The sequence below is a fragment of the Macrobrachium nipponense genome, chromosome 13, assembly GCF_015104395.2.
Source record: "Macrobrachium nipponense isolate FS-2020 chromosome 13, ASM1510439v2, whole genome shotgun sequence".
Taxonomy (NCBI): domain Eukaryota; kingdom Metazoa; phylum Arthropoda; class Malacostraca; order Decapoda; family Palaemonidae; genus Macrobrachium; species Macrobrachium nipponense.
Window position 1 is genome coordinate 30645334 of NC_087206.1, and position 17150 is coordinate 30662483.

The following is a 17150-nucleotide window of genomic DNA, read 5'->3' on the forward strand; positions in this document are numbered from 1 at the left end:
TCCCAGTAAGAAGTTAGAGTCTTCCATTCCTCAACACTCAACCTTTCACACTCATGACAGGTGTTAGTCAAAGAACATTCAAACCCTCTCCATTTACGGCATACAGTGTGAGGATCAACCGAAGCCTTCGGTATCCTCACCTTGCAGCCTACATTCACACAAACTCTCACACTAACACTTGAATCAGACATTCTGTAGAAAAATCAAAAGCAAGTCCAAATCCAGTCCACAGTAGCAAATGCCAAAACAACGATCCAGGTACTTCACCAAAAAGTCAGATGAAAGAAGATCAATTGCCTTGAAAAACGAATTCTAATCAGGAGGTAGTAACAACAATGTTGATACCACCGGCGACAGAGAAAATATGATAGAAAACGGGAATGGTTCCTATTCCTGCCACCTAGGGCAGGGCGGTAGATCACCTGACCTACCTGTAGCGAGTGGCGCGAAATTTGAATTTCTGTCGGGGACGACGGAGTCTTAGCTAAGTATATATCTGACAGGTAAGTTGATTGTATGAAAACATGTAGTCAAATGACAAATCACCCAGTCTTTTATAAGTAAAGTATCTAGATATTTTACGCCAACTAGAAGAAAGGCAATTCGCTCCGAACAATTTTAAAACTCGCACGCTGCTAACTCAGTAGACTCGCCACCATCCTCCCGCCCTCCCATTGGTTCCTGATGCTAGTCACCGCCATAAGATCCTGCTCTTCTATTGGTCAACATCTATCCCGTTATCTTAGTTATACTAGTAGACTCGCCACCATCCTCCTGCTCTCCCTTTGGTTCCTGATGCTAGCCAAGCCATGAGATCCTTCTCTCTAATTGGACAGCATCCCTCCCATCATGCATCTTCTATACATACGTATTGGCGTGCCTTAGCTCGGCCACTCCGCACCCGAAACTTTACCGTATGCAATCGGCATTCGTTCGGTCCAACGATTTCGTTTAGTAACGTAAATTCGTTAGTGATTTCGTTGCAGTACATATTATCGTGTTGTGCTACTTTATCGTGTTGTGAGAACCTAATTAGTATACATACTACATACGTAACTTAATTACGTACAGTACATAGAGACATGGGTTCCAAGAAAGTTGCTGAAGTTCACAGAAAGAAGAGAATGCTTTCTATGGAGACAAAAATGGAGATAATAAAAAAGTATGAAGCTGGCTTGCGGTGAGTGTGATCGCTAAGGAATACGGCCGAAATCCGTCAACGATAGGCACCATCCTTAAGCAGAAGGAAGCCATCAAAGCAGCTACACCTTCCAAGGGCGTGACTATTTTGTCCAACAAGAGGAGCCATGTGCATAATGAAATGGAAAGGCTGCTTCTTGTATGGATCGAGGACAAAGAAATCGATGGCGATACGATAACTGATACGGCAATCTGCCAGAAGACCAGCGCTATTTTCGGCGATTTGATTGCCCAAGCCGAAGACAACGGCGGAGAGGGGACATCAATGGCAACCCCAGAGTTCAAGGCTTCTCATGGGTGGTTCGAAAAATTCCGTAAACAGACTGGCATCCATTCGGTGGTGAAGAAATTGAAATTACGTTAAGTATAAAAAAGTAAAAAGAAATGTAAAAATAAAAAAAAGACAAAATAAATTTTATTTTAAGTTTTTTGTAAAGTTAAGTGTTACAGTTTTGTTAATATGTTTTGTAAAGTTTAGTTTGTTTTTCTGACATTTTTTTATGTGTTTCGTAAAGTTAAGTGTACGTATCTGCCGTTTGTCCTCCTCCTCCTCTGCCGCCACTTTCAGAGATAGCCTCACTCGAAAGGTAAGCTTCCACATTTTACGTTACAGTAATAATATTTCTTGTACACTAATATACACTTTATTTACAGATATTGCATTTTTATTCTTAATTTAGGTATTGAATGGTCCAAATTGTTGTAGTATTTCATTGTTTACAGGTCAATTTAGCTTTATTATGAAATTTAATGGGGTGTTTTTGGAGGGCTTGGAACGGATTAGCCATTTTACATGTAAAATGTGTTCCAAGATACGAAAAACTCATGATACGAAGGCCGCCTCGGAACGGATTAATTTCGTATCTCGAGGTACCACTGTATTGGGATATATGACAGTGCGGAAAAAATTTCATATATAATTGTATACAAATCGCGCTGTGAGCAAAACGGTTAAGGCTAACAAGTTAATTTTTTTCGTTGTATTGTACACTAAATTGCGATCATTTTGGTATACGTATAACACATTGTAAAATGATCAAGGCAACATAGAGAAAATATTATCACAAAATGATGCATGAATTCGTAATGTGCGGACGTAAAAAAAGCTGTTTTCAAAAATTCACCATAAATCGAAATATTGTGCTAGAGACTTCCCGTTTGTTGCAAAATGAAGGTAATTGATTGAATATTACTAGACTGTAAGTGTTGTAGCTTACAATTGCAGTTTTCGACCATTTCGGTCGAGTTAAAGTTGACTGAAGGACGAATTTTTTCTATTTATCGTTATTTATATGAAAATATTTCAAAACTGATAAAAGCTACAACCATGGGTTGTTTGTTGTTGTATTCTACATGAAACTGCACACATTTTCATAAATAAAACTTTATATAACGGCTAATTTAAAATGGTGCAAACATTACGACAATCGGACGAAAAAATTTATGATTTTTTTGGATGAGTTACCGCGCGGACGTAAGGAAAAAGTTTATTCCATAAATTCACCATAAATCAAAATATTGTGCTACAGACTTCCAATTTGTTGCAAAATAAAGGTAAATGATTGAATATTACTAGAATGTAAGAGTTTTAGCTTACAATTGCGTCTTTTGACCATTTCGGTCGAGTCAAAGTTGACCAAAGGTTGATATTTTGGCACTTATTATTTATATGAAAATATTGCAAAACTGATAAAAGCTACAATCATGGGTCATTTTTGTTTGCATTCTACATGAAATTGCGCACATTTCCATATATAAAACTTTATGTAACGGCTAATTTAAAATGGTGCAAACATTACGACAATTGGACGAAAAAATGTATGATTTTTTGGAAGTTACTGCGCAGACATAAGGAAATTTTTTTTTCATAAATTCACCATAAATAAAAATATTGTGCTAGAGACTCCCAATTTATTGCAAAATGAAGGTAAATGATTGAATATTACTAGAATATAAGAGTTTTAGCTTACAATTGCGTTTTTTGACCATTTCGGTTGAGTCAAAGTTGACCGAAGGTTGAAATTTTGGCACTTATCGTTATTTATATGAAAATATTTCAAAACTGATAAAAGCTACAACCATGAGTTGTTTTTGGTTGTATTCTACATGAAATTGCGCACAATTTCATGTATAATACTCCATGTAACGGCTAATATAAAATGGTGCAAAAATTATGTCAAAGTGACGAAATAATTTCTGAGATGTGTCGCTGATGCTTTTTAGTGCGAGAAGAAAGAAATTCGCGCTTGCGCGCCTCGGTAACGATTGTAAACAAAACAACGCCTTGATCCGTGGGCTCCCAGCATTCCCCAAGGTATGTGATGCAAAAGTTTTCGTCTAGTAGGCCTATAACTATTTTTCCGCTAATTAAAAAAAAAAAACTTTTTTTCGTCAACGTACCATACATCCAATCGGCACCCGACAGACAATTTTCGTCGACGTTTAATACGTCCAATCGGCATTAAAGGGTTAATGTGTTTCGTAAAGTTTATAGTGTTAATGTTTTCTGCCATTTTTTAGTGTTTTGTAAAGTTAAGTGCACATGTTTTCTGCCATTTGTCCTCCTCTGTCGCCGCTTTTGGAGAGCGCCTCACTCTAAAGGTAAGGTTCCCCATTTTATTACATATATACGTACAGTATTTCTTGTACCCTGTAAACTAATACACTTTATTTACATTTACACAGTCATGTTATGTTAGTCACTGTATGGTCCAAATTGTTGTATTTCATTGTTTATTGGTCAATTTAGCTTCATTATAAAATTTACTGTGGTGTTTTTGTAGGGCTTGGAACGAATTAAGCAATTTACATGTAAAACGTGGTTCGAGATACGAAAAAATCAGGTTACAAAGACTGCTTCGGAACGGATTAATTTCGTATCCTGAGGCACTATGTATACTGAAGGCTGGGCGACTGTATTCGTATATATATATATACGATATATGTACCACAATATCATCATCATCGTATACACGAGGCTAACTTGTTAAATGTTATTCAATTTCTCTCTATACTGAATTATCATAAGCCAATGTGCATTGAACCTAGAGAATTAGCTGTAATTGATAATCACTATACCAAATATGTATAAAGTATGCTGTGTAGTGTAGGGCTAGGCTACCCTATATGTAAAGATGGTACTGATTACCCTAGTGTAGGCTAGGCTAGTATAATATTCTTACAGAAAATTAACACGGGCTGACTTACGTCCTAATTGATTTGTGACTGGTTGGTTATAACCAATTGCGGTAGTAAGTCGACTACTACATGTAATGTAAAAATATATCAGTCCTATTCTCCTTAATGTCATTTGTAACATAACTCTGGTAATTTTTATTACTATTGTACGATGGTAAGCTGCTGTTATCGGATTGGCTGTTCATAGCAAATCAGCTGTTTCTGGCTGTATGCATTTTACAAACAAGTATATCCTTACTACCAATACTTTTGGCATTCTCTTTTACTTTTTTAAACTTAACTAGAAGATGGTATAGATTAAGAGATGGATGAAAAGGGGTTAGCCTAACTAAAAAATGGAATAAGAGGAGGAAAAGAGGTTAGCTCATTGTTATTTGGTCTCGTAAATTTAACTCGCATGGTACGTGAGATACAAGATATAATAATTTTTTAAGGGTGAAAATTTGGGGGTCGCATGATATGCGAGATCGCGTGTTATGCAAGTATATACGGTAACTGTGGGATAACTTGAAAATGTACCATAGAGTGTTTGCTACTTATTATAAGGCCAGATCCACAAAATATCTCGTAAGTTAAGGAGTTATTTTATTCAACATCATATAAAGACATGAATATAAATCAAATGTATAAAGTACCTTCCAATGTGTGCAACTGAAAACATTATTCCAGTTTCATTATTTGCAAGCATGATGGTGATAAGACAAGTAGATGGCCTGATGGACTCAAGCACAGCCTCAGGTAGGTTTTCTACTCCTAGGTATGTCACATCTGTAATATAAAAAAGATTACTATATATTCCAAAGGACCTAATATACCAGAACTCTTGTAAATAAATAGCTCTAACTAATACTGAATCAGCCTAATGAAAACTTTTAAAAGTACAATCATCCCTTGATTATCTGGATCTTCATTATCCAACTCACCTGAACCGGTGGCCAAGGACCAAAGATGTATATACAGTCAACCCTTGGTTTTCGTACACATCTCTTTACGTACGTTACGGTTTTCGTGGACTTTTTTCTACAAAATTTTGTCTCGGTTGTCGTACGTTTCCTGTTTTCATACACTCGGAAACACTCCATCTGGGGCCCAGCATGTGACCGGGCCTCTCGTTTCGAGCACCCAAACAAAGCATCAAATCTTCTTTCATGACCCATTCTGCTGTTATGTTCATTGTTTTTGTGCTTTTTTATTCGAGTGCAACTACTAAATAAGCCATCATGGGGCCAAAGAATGTTCCAAGTGCTAGCTCTTCTGTAAAAAGGTGAGAAACACTATACACACTATACGATTAAAGAAAGAACTCATAACAATGTGTTGGAGGAAGTTGCATGCCGATCTCAGTGAGAAAATGCCTACAAGCACTGCTGTTAGTGAATTTAAGGCCAGCAGAGGCTGTTTTGAAAGATTCAGAAAATGAATGGGCATACATAATGTGCCTACATTAAGGACATGTTTGCAAAATGGGATGATGTAAAAAATTTCCTGGAGAATGATCATCCCCACAAAGAACTTGTAATCCGTGTCTACATACCTCCTCTACTTTGGGTGGTGGCACCAAGACTTAAGTTATAAATTGCACAATATGTTGCTAACATCTATAAAGTTGCATTTTAAATACTGTATTTTCAGAGATGACATATCTACAGTAATAGAATATTCTCTTGTGTAGTGTTATGTGTGATAATCATACTAATATAAACAACTAACCTTGTAATAAAAGACTGTACAGTAAATAAAAAAAGTGATACTGCACTAAGTGGCACATTCACACAGAAAAAGAGGTGCACTAAGTAGAGAAAGTGACATTAACACATTAACACTGATGAAATATCACATGCAGATTAAACACACACAGGCATAAAAGTAAAGCTTCCATGATATTATGAAGTGAAATGAAAAATCCTTAATTTCAGTAAAACTGAAAATGATCAACAATTTTTAGTACAGTAGTGGATTTGAATTTGTTTTGGACAACCATCACTGAGAAATGCCATATGTACTATAGATGTTACTAGAGACGTAAACACAGGATGCTTTGCAGTTTCCATGATAGAGCAAAATGAATAAAACAAATGAAATACTGTATGCTGTATATACTTGTGTATCATTCCACCTCATGTATCATGTAACCCTTAAAAATATCAACCCCTACACATGATTTCATTATAAGGCAGTTCCTGGTTAACAGCAATCCAGTTTTACGGCACATGTCTAGCGATGCTGTTAACTAGATTTCCTGCAGGTAAGCAGGTTTGCTATTACCATTGCCGATTTTCAGTTAGCGGTACTCGGCTGGGAACAGAACCCCCGCCATTAACTGGGGACTGCCTTGTATATATTTTGTGTATCATGTAAGTTGTATTTGCAATAACCCACATAAAAATAGGCTAAATCTCTTTCCTCAGCAATCCCATCTTGTTAAATAAATGAAAATAAAAAATAAATATGGTCTCTACTAACTGAATGAATTTCATTTTCAGTACATCATTCTAGGTAAAATGTACTAAGCTAGGCTTTCAAGCAAGATTACCAAACTTATAGATTATGTAACAATTCATAACATCTCATGATTAACAACCACTTACCAAAGAACTGACATAAACAACTGTGTGTGTTGTATGATAACTACTGATAAGAAAGTTGCTGTATAAAAATACATTAATGGTCATAAAAACATGGCAGGCTTTGGACAAACAAAGATAGGCTACCTAACTACTGAATTGTGTCATTTGTGAGAGGAAAAGAAGGGGTTTCATTGTTTTTCAAATTGTATGTATGTAGTAGTATATTTTGTTACAAATATGAAAAAAAACAGTAGACAGTTGCCTTACAAATAATTTTCAGTTACAAGTGAGATGTTTTTGTTTATGACGATACTGAGTGTCTACCATTATGTGGTATTTACAAGTTAGGTGAGGAAGGTACATAGTTGCCTTTGAACACTGCTATATTTTTTATTTACCCTTATCCAGATTTCACCATTATCTGACAGGTGCTTGGCTCGATTCATCCAGATAACTGAAGTATTATTTGTATGTATTTTTAAATATATTTGTACCCATACATAACTGTGGATTTGTTTCTCCAAGACTGAATTTAGGGTTATTTATGGTCATTTGTTTCTACAAATGAGAAACAGAATTTCGTATCAAAGAATACAATTTTGTATTGGCTTTGGCCATTTCTTCTTAGAGACTGCTCTATTCTATTTGAGGAGGGAGTGTCTCAAGTAAGAGTGACAATTCCCAAAATCAGGACCCTCCTGACTTCACTTGTAGGGACATAAAACTGACAATCAACCTTTACTAAGTTTTGAGATGTTATGCATTAGGGTTCAAGCGTGTACTTGTAAGGACCATTATTTACGGCAGAATATGCCCTACCTGTTGTTCCTCCTTTTCATTTTAATCTATTAATTCATCCATCAATTATCCTGTGGATTTCTAGGGTCACCAGTGGCTACATCTCCCTTGAGTGATTCATTTTCAATGAATCTGTTGAAGTATCCTGATAAACACAATTGCTTCGCTTTCATATTGTCTTGGACACCGGATTCCTGGCCTTTTTTGTTCCTGTGTGAATCTAGACCCACTGGAATCTCTCTGTAGGTGAGGATCATTTTCTCTTATCACTCCTACCTAACAGCAATTAGTAAGTCTGATTATGATATACAGGTTTGTATGGCAAATTTGATTTTACTTTACAAACCTGAAATTCCCAAATACTATATACTATACTCAAAAGCAAATCATCATTACCATAAGTAGTTTGACAAGATAATTGAACTAATTTACCTTAAACAAACTTCAATTTGAAAATTCTGCATATCTCACACTATTAATGATTCATTAGGCTAACCTTTTCCCCTTTTGTAATATTAAAAAAAAGAAAAGAAAAAAAAGTCTAGTTCTGATTAAGAAAAACATGACATGAAACTAAGAGATTTTTTAAGTAAAGAGTAAAGCTAGATGCCTTTCAAAACAAAGACATCTTTTCCATATACGGGACATACCGGCTTCTATGGCATATCTATGGGTGAGGGGTAATTTGACAGCATCATGTTCAACCTTGGTGGTGATGATGTGTGGACGAAGGTGGTGATAGATGGGCGACTCCTGCGATAGACACCATTTTCGGAAGTGTGTTACTGCACAGTGAAGCACTAGATTGTTTGCCTGGATGTAAGAGAGAGTATTCAATAAATATAAGCAATTAAGAGATTGTATCACTTTTGCTATTATAGTAATCTTTATAAATTCATAATCACCAAAAATGGCATACAATAACTTTTGTACATATAACAGATCCCTGATAAAATAATTATACTTAGGGGAGAGAAATGATATTGTAATGATACAATTAAGTTTGTTCATGCAACTTACCTGTCAGATATATATATAGCTGATAATTTCCGACACCGACAGAATTTAAAACTTACGACACACGTAGTGGGAGTCAGGTGGTTAGTACCCATTCCCGCCGCTGGGAGGCGGGTATCAGGAATCATTCCCATTTTCTATTCATAATTTTTATTTTCACTGTCTCCTGAGGGGAGGTGGGCGGGTACTTAATATATATATCTGCCAGGTCAAGTATGAACACAAAAACTTAATTGTATCATTACAATATCATTTTGTTCATGCAACTTTACCTGTCAGATATATATATAGCAATGAATCCCAATCCCCCTTTGGGGGTTGGGAGGAGGGACAAGGAATAGAGCGGATTTAGGAAACACATATGTGCAGATAATTGATATCTTGATTCCTTACCTGTTAGCATAGCTGCTTCGTGATTACTGCCACGTAAGTCTGCTTGTGCTACTAGAGTTGCCAGCAAGGTAGAGACCTATGAAGCTGGTGCACTCCAGATGATCTGTCAACAGGGGCGAGACCACGACGTGACTAGACCATGGACCATACTAATGAGGGCAACGAGACAAAAATACCACCACCTGGCTTAGTTTACCAAAGGTATCCCACTTAACTAAGCTAATGGAAGGGAGACCCGCCCCAGGCGGTCACCCCACAACCATAAACACAAATTAAAAACCCCCTAATCCCTAAAGGATAGGATGAGTGTTACCTCCTGCCCCCAAAACATGTCTGCAGCAATGTATGGTCCGAGGGAGAAGCAATTTTCGTATGTCACTTTCACCTCCCGCGGAGTAGTGTGAAGCGAACACCGAATTGCTTCTCCAAAACCTGTGGCATTCAAAATATCTTTGAGAGCCATATTTTTGTGAAAGGCTACCGAAGTAGCAATAGCTCTCACTTCGTGAGCTTTTACTTTCAGAAAGCTTTAAATCACTGTCACTACACTTATTATGCGCTTCTTGAATCGTATTCCTGATGAAGAACGCCAGTGCGTTTTTTTTTCGACATAGGAAGATCAGGTTTCCTCACTGAACACCACAAATTGTCCGATGAACCTCTGCAAGCTTTAGTTCTCTGCAGATAGAACTTTAGAGCCCTGACAGGACACAGGAATCTCTCACGTTCGTTCCCAACTATATCTGCCAACCCTTTGATTTTCGAAGGACCTCGGCCACGGGTTGGAAGGATTCTCGTTCTTTGCTAAGAACATGGGACTTAAAGAACACACCGCACTACTTTCTGAAAAGCCGATCTGCTTGCTAATGGCCTGAATTTCGCTAACCCTCTTCGCCATCGCCAGAGCGGTTAGGAAGATCGTTTTCTTCGTGAGATTCCTGATAGAAACTGAATGAAGTGGTTCGAAGTTACTCGACATCAAATATTTGAGTACCACATCCAAGTTCCACGAGGTACTTTAGGCTGGACTACCTTCCTAGTTTCGAACGATCTAATGAGATCGTGAATGTCCCTATTATTAGACAAATCGAGTCCTCTGTGTCTAAAGACTACAGAAAGCACGCTCCTGTAGCCTTTAATAGTAGGAACAGCCAACTTCACTTCTTCTCTCAGATGAAGAAGGAAGTCAGCTATCTGGCTCACAGAGGTTGTGGTGGAGGAAATGCCCTTCTTCCTGCACCAGGATCTGAAGACGGCCCACTTCGATTGGTACATAGCGATCGAGGAGGGCCTCCTTGCGGTGGCAATCGCCTTCGCCACAGGTCTTGAAAAACCCCTCGCTCTGGCCAACTTCTTGATAGTCTGAACGCAGTCAGACTCAGAGCGGGGAGGTTTTTGTGGTACCTCTCGAAGTGGGGCTGTCTGAGTAGATCTTTCCTTAAGGGTAGAGTCCTCGGAAAGTTACCAGGAAGGACATCACCTCTGTGAACCAGTCGGCTGCCGGCCAGAAGGGGGCGATGAGAGTCATCCTCGCTCCTTCCGATGCCGCAAACTTCCTCATCACTTCCCCGAGGATCTTGAGCGGGGGAAAAGCGTATATGTCTAGGCCCGACCAACTCCAAAGTAGGGCGTCTACTGCGACTGCTCCCGGGTCCAGAACTGGGGAGCAATAGAGTTGAAGTCTTCTCGTCCTGGACGTTGCGAAGACATCCACCTGTGGACAGCCCCACAGGTTCCACAGCGACTGGAAAACAAACTCTTGGTGAAGGGTCCACTCTGTCGGCAACAGCTGTCCTCGTCGACTGAGAAGGTCCGCCCGAACATTCTGTACTCCTGACGAACCTTGTCAGGATCGTGACTTCTTGCGCTTTTGCCACAACAGGAGTTCCTTTGCGATGGCAAACAGAGAAGGCGAGTGAGTTCCCCCTTGATTTCTTAGGTATGCCAGCGCTGTGGTGTTGTCCGCATTGATCTGAACGACTTTGCCGGATACTTCTTCCTGGAAAAAACCTGAGAGCCAGATAAATGGCTGACAGCTCTTTCAGATTGATGTGCCAGGACACCTGTTCCCCTCTCCAGGTGCCCGACACTTCTTTCCCTCCTAGTGTTGCTCCCCAACCCGTGGACGACGCGTCGGAAAACAACACTAGGTCGGGGTTCCGAAGTTTGAGGGAGAGCCCTTCTGCGAGCTTCCGAGGATCTGACCACCAACTTAGGTGATCCTTCACCTCTCTCGTTAAGCACAAGATCGCCTCCAGATCTTGCTTGTTCTTCCAACTGTTGGCTAGGAAGAATTGAAGAGGTCTGAGGTGGAGCCTTCCCAGAGAAACAAACTTCTCCAGTGAGGAAATGGTCCCCAGCAAACTCATCCATTCCCTCACCGAGCATGTTTCCTTCCCCAGAAAGGTCGCCACTTTCTCCAAGCATTGAAGTTGTCGCCCTGGGACGGCAAAAAGCCCGAAAAGCCACTGAGTCCATCTGAATCCCCAGATAGACTAAAGATTGAGACGGCGTCAAATGCGACTTTTCGAGGTTTACCAGAAGCCCCAGGGACTTTGCTAACGTCATGGTCGTGTGCAGGTCCTCCAGACACCGTTCGCGCGATGAGGCTCGAATAAGCCAGTCGTCTAGGTAGAGAGAGATCCGTATATTCTCCAAATGAAGCAGCCTTGCCACGTTCTTCATTAAGAATGGTTGAAAACCATCGGCGCTGTGGTCAGACCGAAGCAAAGTGCCCTGAATTGGAATACCTTCCCCTTCAGGACAAATCGCAGGTATTTCCTTGATTGGGGATGGATGGGGACGTGAAAATACGCGTCTTGGAGGTCCAGTGAGACCATCCAATCCCCCGGTCTCAAAGCTGACAGCACCGATTGAGTCGTCTCCATCTTGAATTTCTTCTTCTCACAAAGAGATTTAGACTGCTGACATCGAGGACGGGTCGCCACCCCCCCGAATGTTGTTTCGGCACCAGGAAACAGGCGGTTGTAAAACCCTGGTGATTCCAGGTCGAAGACCTGTTCTACCGCTTGCTTCTCGATCATTTGTTCCAGCAGATCGAAAAGCACTTTCTGCTTCTCTCCTCGATAAGAGGGAGACAAATCCTTTGGTGTTGAGGATAGCGGGGCGACTTCAAGAACGGGATCCTGTACCCTTTCCTCACGACATCCAGCGACCAAGGGTCGGCATCTCTCTCTTCCCAGGCTCTCGCGAATCGAAGAAGCCTGGCTCCTACCGGCGTCTGAAGGACTTCCGACTCACTTCCTACTCTTTGACGGAGCAGGGGTTTTTCCTCTGGAAGAGCCTCTTCCTCTGGGAGGCTGCTTTCGAGGAAAGTCCAGCACGAAAGGGCTTCGATTTCTTGGCAAACGAAGCTCCAGAAGATGAAGCAGCTGCTGGCCTTCTAGAAGACTGAGCCAGAAGATCTTGCGTTGCCTTTTCCTGAAGGCTTGAAGCTATGTCCTTAACCATAGCCTGGGGAAAGAGATGGTCTGAGAAAGGAGCGAAGAGCAAGTCCGCCTTTTGCGTTGGAGAGACGGATTTGGCCGTGAAGTTACAAAAGAGCGCTCTCTTCTTAAGAATCCCCGAGCTAAAGAGCGTAGCCACTCCTCAGAACCATCCCTGACGGCCTTGTCCATACAAGAAAGTACGCTGGACAGCTCCCCCAGACTAATAGTATCAGAACTCCTTGACCTTGCATCTAAAACTCCAAGACACCAGTCAAGAAAGTTGAAGACCTCTAGAGTCCTGAAGAGGCCTTTTAGGTGAAAGTCGAACTCGTTATGGGTCCACGTGACTTTTGATGAAGACAGAAGGGCTCTTCTGGAGGCGTCTACGATGCTCCCAAAGTCACCTTGAGCAGAGGCTGGTAGTTTAACGCCTATGTCCTCTCCTGTCTCGTACCACATGCCTCCTTTACCGCAGAGTCTTGAAGGCGGTAAAGCTAAAGAGGACTTTCCTGACGCTTTCCTCTTCTCCATCCATTCATTGACTTTCCGGAACGCTTGCTTCGTGGAAAGCGACTTCTTCATTTTAATGAACCCCGATGCCTTCGTTGCCTTAAAAGAAGAAAATTGAGAAGGAGGAGTACGAGGGGCTTCCGGTTGAAAAGTTTCTCCGAACTCCGACTGTAGCAGACGCATCAAAACTTTATAGTCCGATGAGACCGTAGCTGTTTGTTGTTCTTCCTCTGCTTCTACTAAATCGTCGCTAACTCCTTCCTCAGAAACTGGAGAAGTAGGAGGAAACTCTGAAGAAAACTGATGACCATGAAGGGTTCCTTCATCCACCTGAACTTGCATCGGTGAGGGACTGGTGTCTACCAGCGCGCACTTGGCGTCCGAATCCGCACGTTTGGCGCCGACAGGTGCGCGCTCGACTTCTACCAACACACGCTTGGCGTCCACTGGCGCGCACCGAGCGTCCACTAGTGCACGCTTGGCTTCCACTGGTGCGCGCCGAGCGTCCGTCAGCGAGCGGCTGCCGCTCACTGGTGCACGTTTATCCACAACAGGTGCGCGTCTGGCGGCACCTGAAGCGCGCTCCACTTGCACAGAAGCGCGCTCAGCGTCGATCACTCGCTTGCGAACATGCGAAGACTTGCGAGCGGGAGATATATCATCCTGAGAGCGAGAAGCGAACTTCTCACCTCCTCTAGAGAGCTGCTGGGGAGCAGAACGAACTCTAGAGGGAGACTCGAACGAAGAGAGAGGCGAGCGAGGAGAAAGAGCGGGTCTTGACTTCTTCACAGGAAGCTTCTCATCCTTCCTACGACGCGGAAGAACCTCTCTAGCAGCAAGAGCGTCCTGAAGTTGCTGCTGCAGTGACTGAATCATTCTCTTGTTAGGCGAATCTACCTGCTCTGGGGAGGGACTGATCCTGTGAGCAGGAGAGCGGCGAGGGGGACGCCCCCCTCCTCCTCCCAGGTACGGCCTCTTCCCGAGCTCTGGAGCGGACCGTATCGCTCACACGAGCTAATTGAATCCAAGTCCGAAGACTCTCTACGCCTTTTCTGCGGCGGAAAAGCAGCGAACGCACTGTCAGGCGAAGATCGCAAAAGCGGCGAACTAGGACGTGAAGCGTCAACATTACGCGCCGTCCTTTTCAGCGGACGTGAAGCACCTTGAGAACTCCACCCTTTACGTGGGGATGAAGCCTCCGATGACGAAAACACTCCTTGAGGAGGCGTGCACGCGCACGCTCCCTGGCAGTCTGGGGATTTTCATCAGTAACTGCCGAAGGCACGTCAGATCGGTGGGGGTTCCTTGTAACCCTCCTTCGGCTTTCGACATGCTCCCTCCCCAGGTCCTGGGAGTCAAGCAGAGGTCCAGGCCTAGAGGCGAAACGAGGCCGATCTGACGCACCCTCCACTACACAAGGGGAATCACTGCACTTTTGCACGTCACTTTTGCTCTCAAGAGCCAACACTTTTGATTCTAGATTACGAATCGACTCCAATATTAAGGATAAAGTATTACTCTCTACAGACACTGTTTCAGGGCCCGGAGGCAAAACTACAGGGTTAGGAGCATTAAAACAGAAGGAGGGTTAACAGGAGAAACATTAATATCTTGAACGCCTGAAACACTCCTGGAGGAAGACCTCCTTAACCTATCCTTTTCAAGTTTCCTAAGATAGGTCTCATACGCCTTCCACTCAGAATCTGTTAGTCTTTCGCACTCCTTGCAACGGCTTTCATACACACATTCATGCTCCCTGCAACTCTTACATACCGTATGTGGGTCTACTGAAGCTTTCAGTAGCCTACCTCTACAATCAGTTCTAGAGCAGAACCTAGCGCTAGCTGTACTAGACCCTGACATATTATTCTAAGAAAAGTCCAAACCAAAATCAAATCAATCCACTAATAACGTGTGCCTAGCCACCGATCCAATCAATTAATTCAAAAAAAAAGAACCAAAAGGGATACTCAAGTAGCAATAAGTTTCCAAATCCAGACGGAGGTGCTGTAAACAGATGTTCACAACACCGGCGACAGAAAAATTATGAATAGAAAATGGGAATGATTCCTGATACCCGCCTCCCAGCGGCGGGAATGGGTACTAACCACCTGACTCCCACTACGTGTGTCGTAAGTTTTAAATTCTGTCGGTGTCGGAAATTATCAGCTATATATATATCTGACAGGTAAGTTGCATGAACAAATGGTAAATTACAGATGCAAAATTTTTAAAGATAAAAAACAGCATTTTTGGCAGATGTAAATATATTGTACGTAAAAAGTGACCCTACTTCTTCATGAACAATGTCAATAAGTATCTGATATACGTACATAGCTTTGGTCACCTTCTACGTTCATGTATAACTAAATTTGAGTACATAAGAAAAGAAAAGAAAAAAAAAAAAAAAAAAAGGGGGGTGGGGGGTGTTCATTTACCTCTGTACCTCCTGACATGAAAAGCACATCCTGGGGAGTAGCACCAATCATTCTGGCAACGTCATCACGAGCCTGGTTGATGACCGCCCTGGCTCTTGCACCTTCTTCATGAGCCGAGCTTGGATTTCCCCAAGCTTCATGCATAGATTGTTCTACAGCCTTAACAACTTCAGGGGCCAATGGAGTTGTTGCATTATAATCAAGGTACACTCTTTTATGAAGGCTACTGCCAGTACTGGGTCCACTGCTGCTTCCAGACATTCCACTGAAAAACCCATAATTTGTATATTCATCAAACTCCAGAAAAAATCCATAAACCAATTAGGTAGTACTATAAAATTATAAACTTGTTGGTCGCAAAGTTGGTTAAAACTGGTAGGCTATGCAAGCTATGCAGCCTACAAGGTAAATCTTAGGTATTACACTACATATATATTGAGGTTCCAAACTTTGTAGTTGTCAGTAGTACTTTTTCCTTTTACTTCAGTCCTGGATTTGATCCTGGTGTCAGGTAAAAATTTCATCATCATAATGAAATAACTCAAATACTTTGCATGTGACACTGCCAACTAAAAGAAACCTTTTGTTACCTGAATATAAAGATGTGAAAATATCTTCTACGGATGCTTATGTTTTTAAACTGATTATATCATATTGCTACCAAACAAAACAGCATACCTTGATGCTTTAGTTTACTTGGAAAATATCCTGTTATTAATCATAAACTTCTCTTTCCTTCATTTCATCTATAGCTAAGTACTTAACTAACTTTTACCTTGATTCCTTTGTTCATTACATTAGGGATAATCTTAACCTGAACTACATTATCCTGGATTCAACTTAATCAACAATACAGTACAATAATCCAGTATATATGCATGTACTTTATTACTGAATAATGTTGCAAATTGTTTCCCCAATGGAATCTCCAAAACACCTAACTCACCTACTGACAAATTGGCAAGAAACTGTAAAGATTAGTGATGTTGACTGCATGGCATCAACTAGGTCATACATACTTTTAATAACAACCTTAAATCTGGTTATGGAATATACACCAAACTATATTATGAATGTCACAGAATGTGGCCTGACAAATAATGCTCAAGTTATGACTTCCTACTCATTGTAAGTAGCTACAACAGAACAAGATTGTTAGGAATTAATCTAAACTTGACTTCTTGGATCCCTTATTGCATACAGTATCTTGAACTTTTAAAAACACTTATCAAGTTTTATATAAAAAAAATAATAATCTACCTGCAGTCAACACTTTCTTAATTATAAAGAAAAGACCTAACAAATTCAAGCAGAATACAGGGGTCTTCATAATCTTTTCAAGATATTTTCTTAAGTTTTCATGTAACTCTGTTTATCGTAGCCCCTTAAAACTCCCATGTGAAATTTATTTACTAAAAAAAATTTAGTTTCAATAGGCAATATATCCCAAATAGTTAATCATTCACATCAACATGCAATGGCCCCAAGATTCAAAAGAACTGCAAATTCTTCTGATGTGGCAGTGTTAAACATGAAGATCTTCTAGAATATCTTAGTCACGAGGTAGGTTGCATTGCATA

General features: G+C 41.0%; 1 protein-coding gene across 2 annotated transcripts in view; it reads right to left on the minus strand.

Annotated features, from left to right (window-relative positions):
* LOC135225722 (selenocysteine lyase-like) overlaps positions 1-17150 on the minus strand; it is a 59122-nt gene that overhangs the window by 40169 nt on the left and 1803 nt on the right. For both annotated transcript variants that reach the window (XM_064265095.1, XM_064265097.1), the window contains exons 2-4: positions 15571-15835; positions 8414-8576; positions 5034-5166 (exon numbers count right to left, since the gene is read on the minus strand). In XM_064265095.1, the coding sequence (XP_064121165.1) occupies positions 5034-5166; positions 8414-8576; positions 15571-15835 (561 nt within the window). The remainder of the gene's footprint in view (positions 1-5033; positions 5167-8413; positions 8577-15570; positions 15836-17150) is intronic.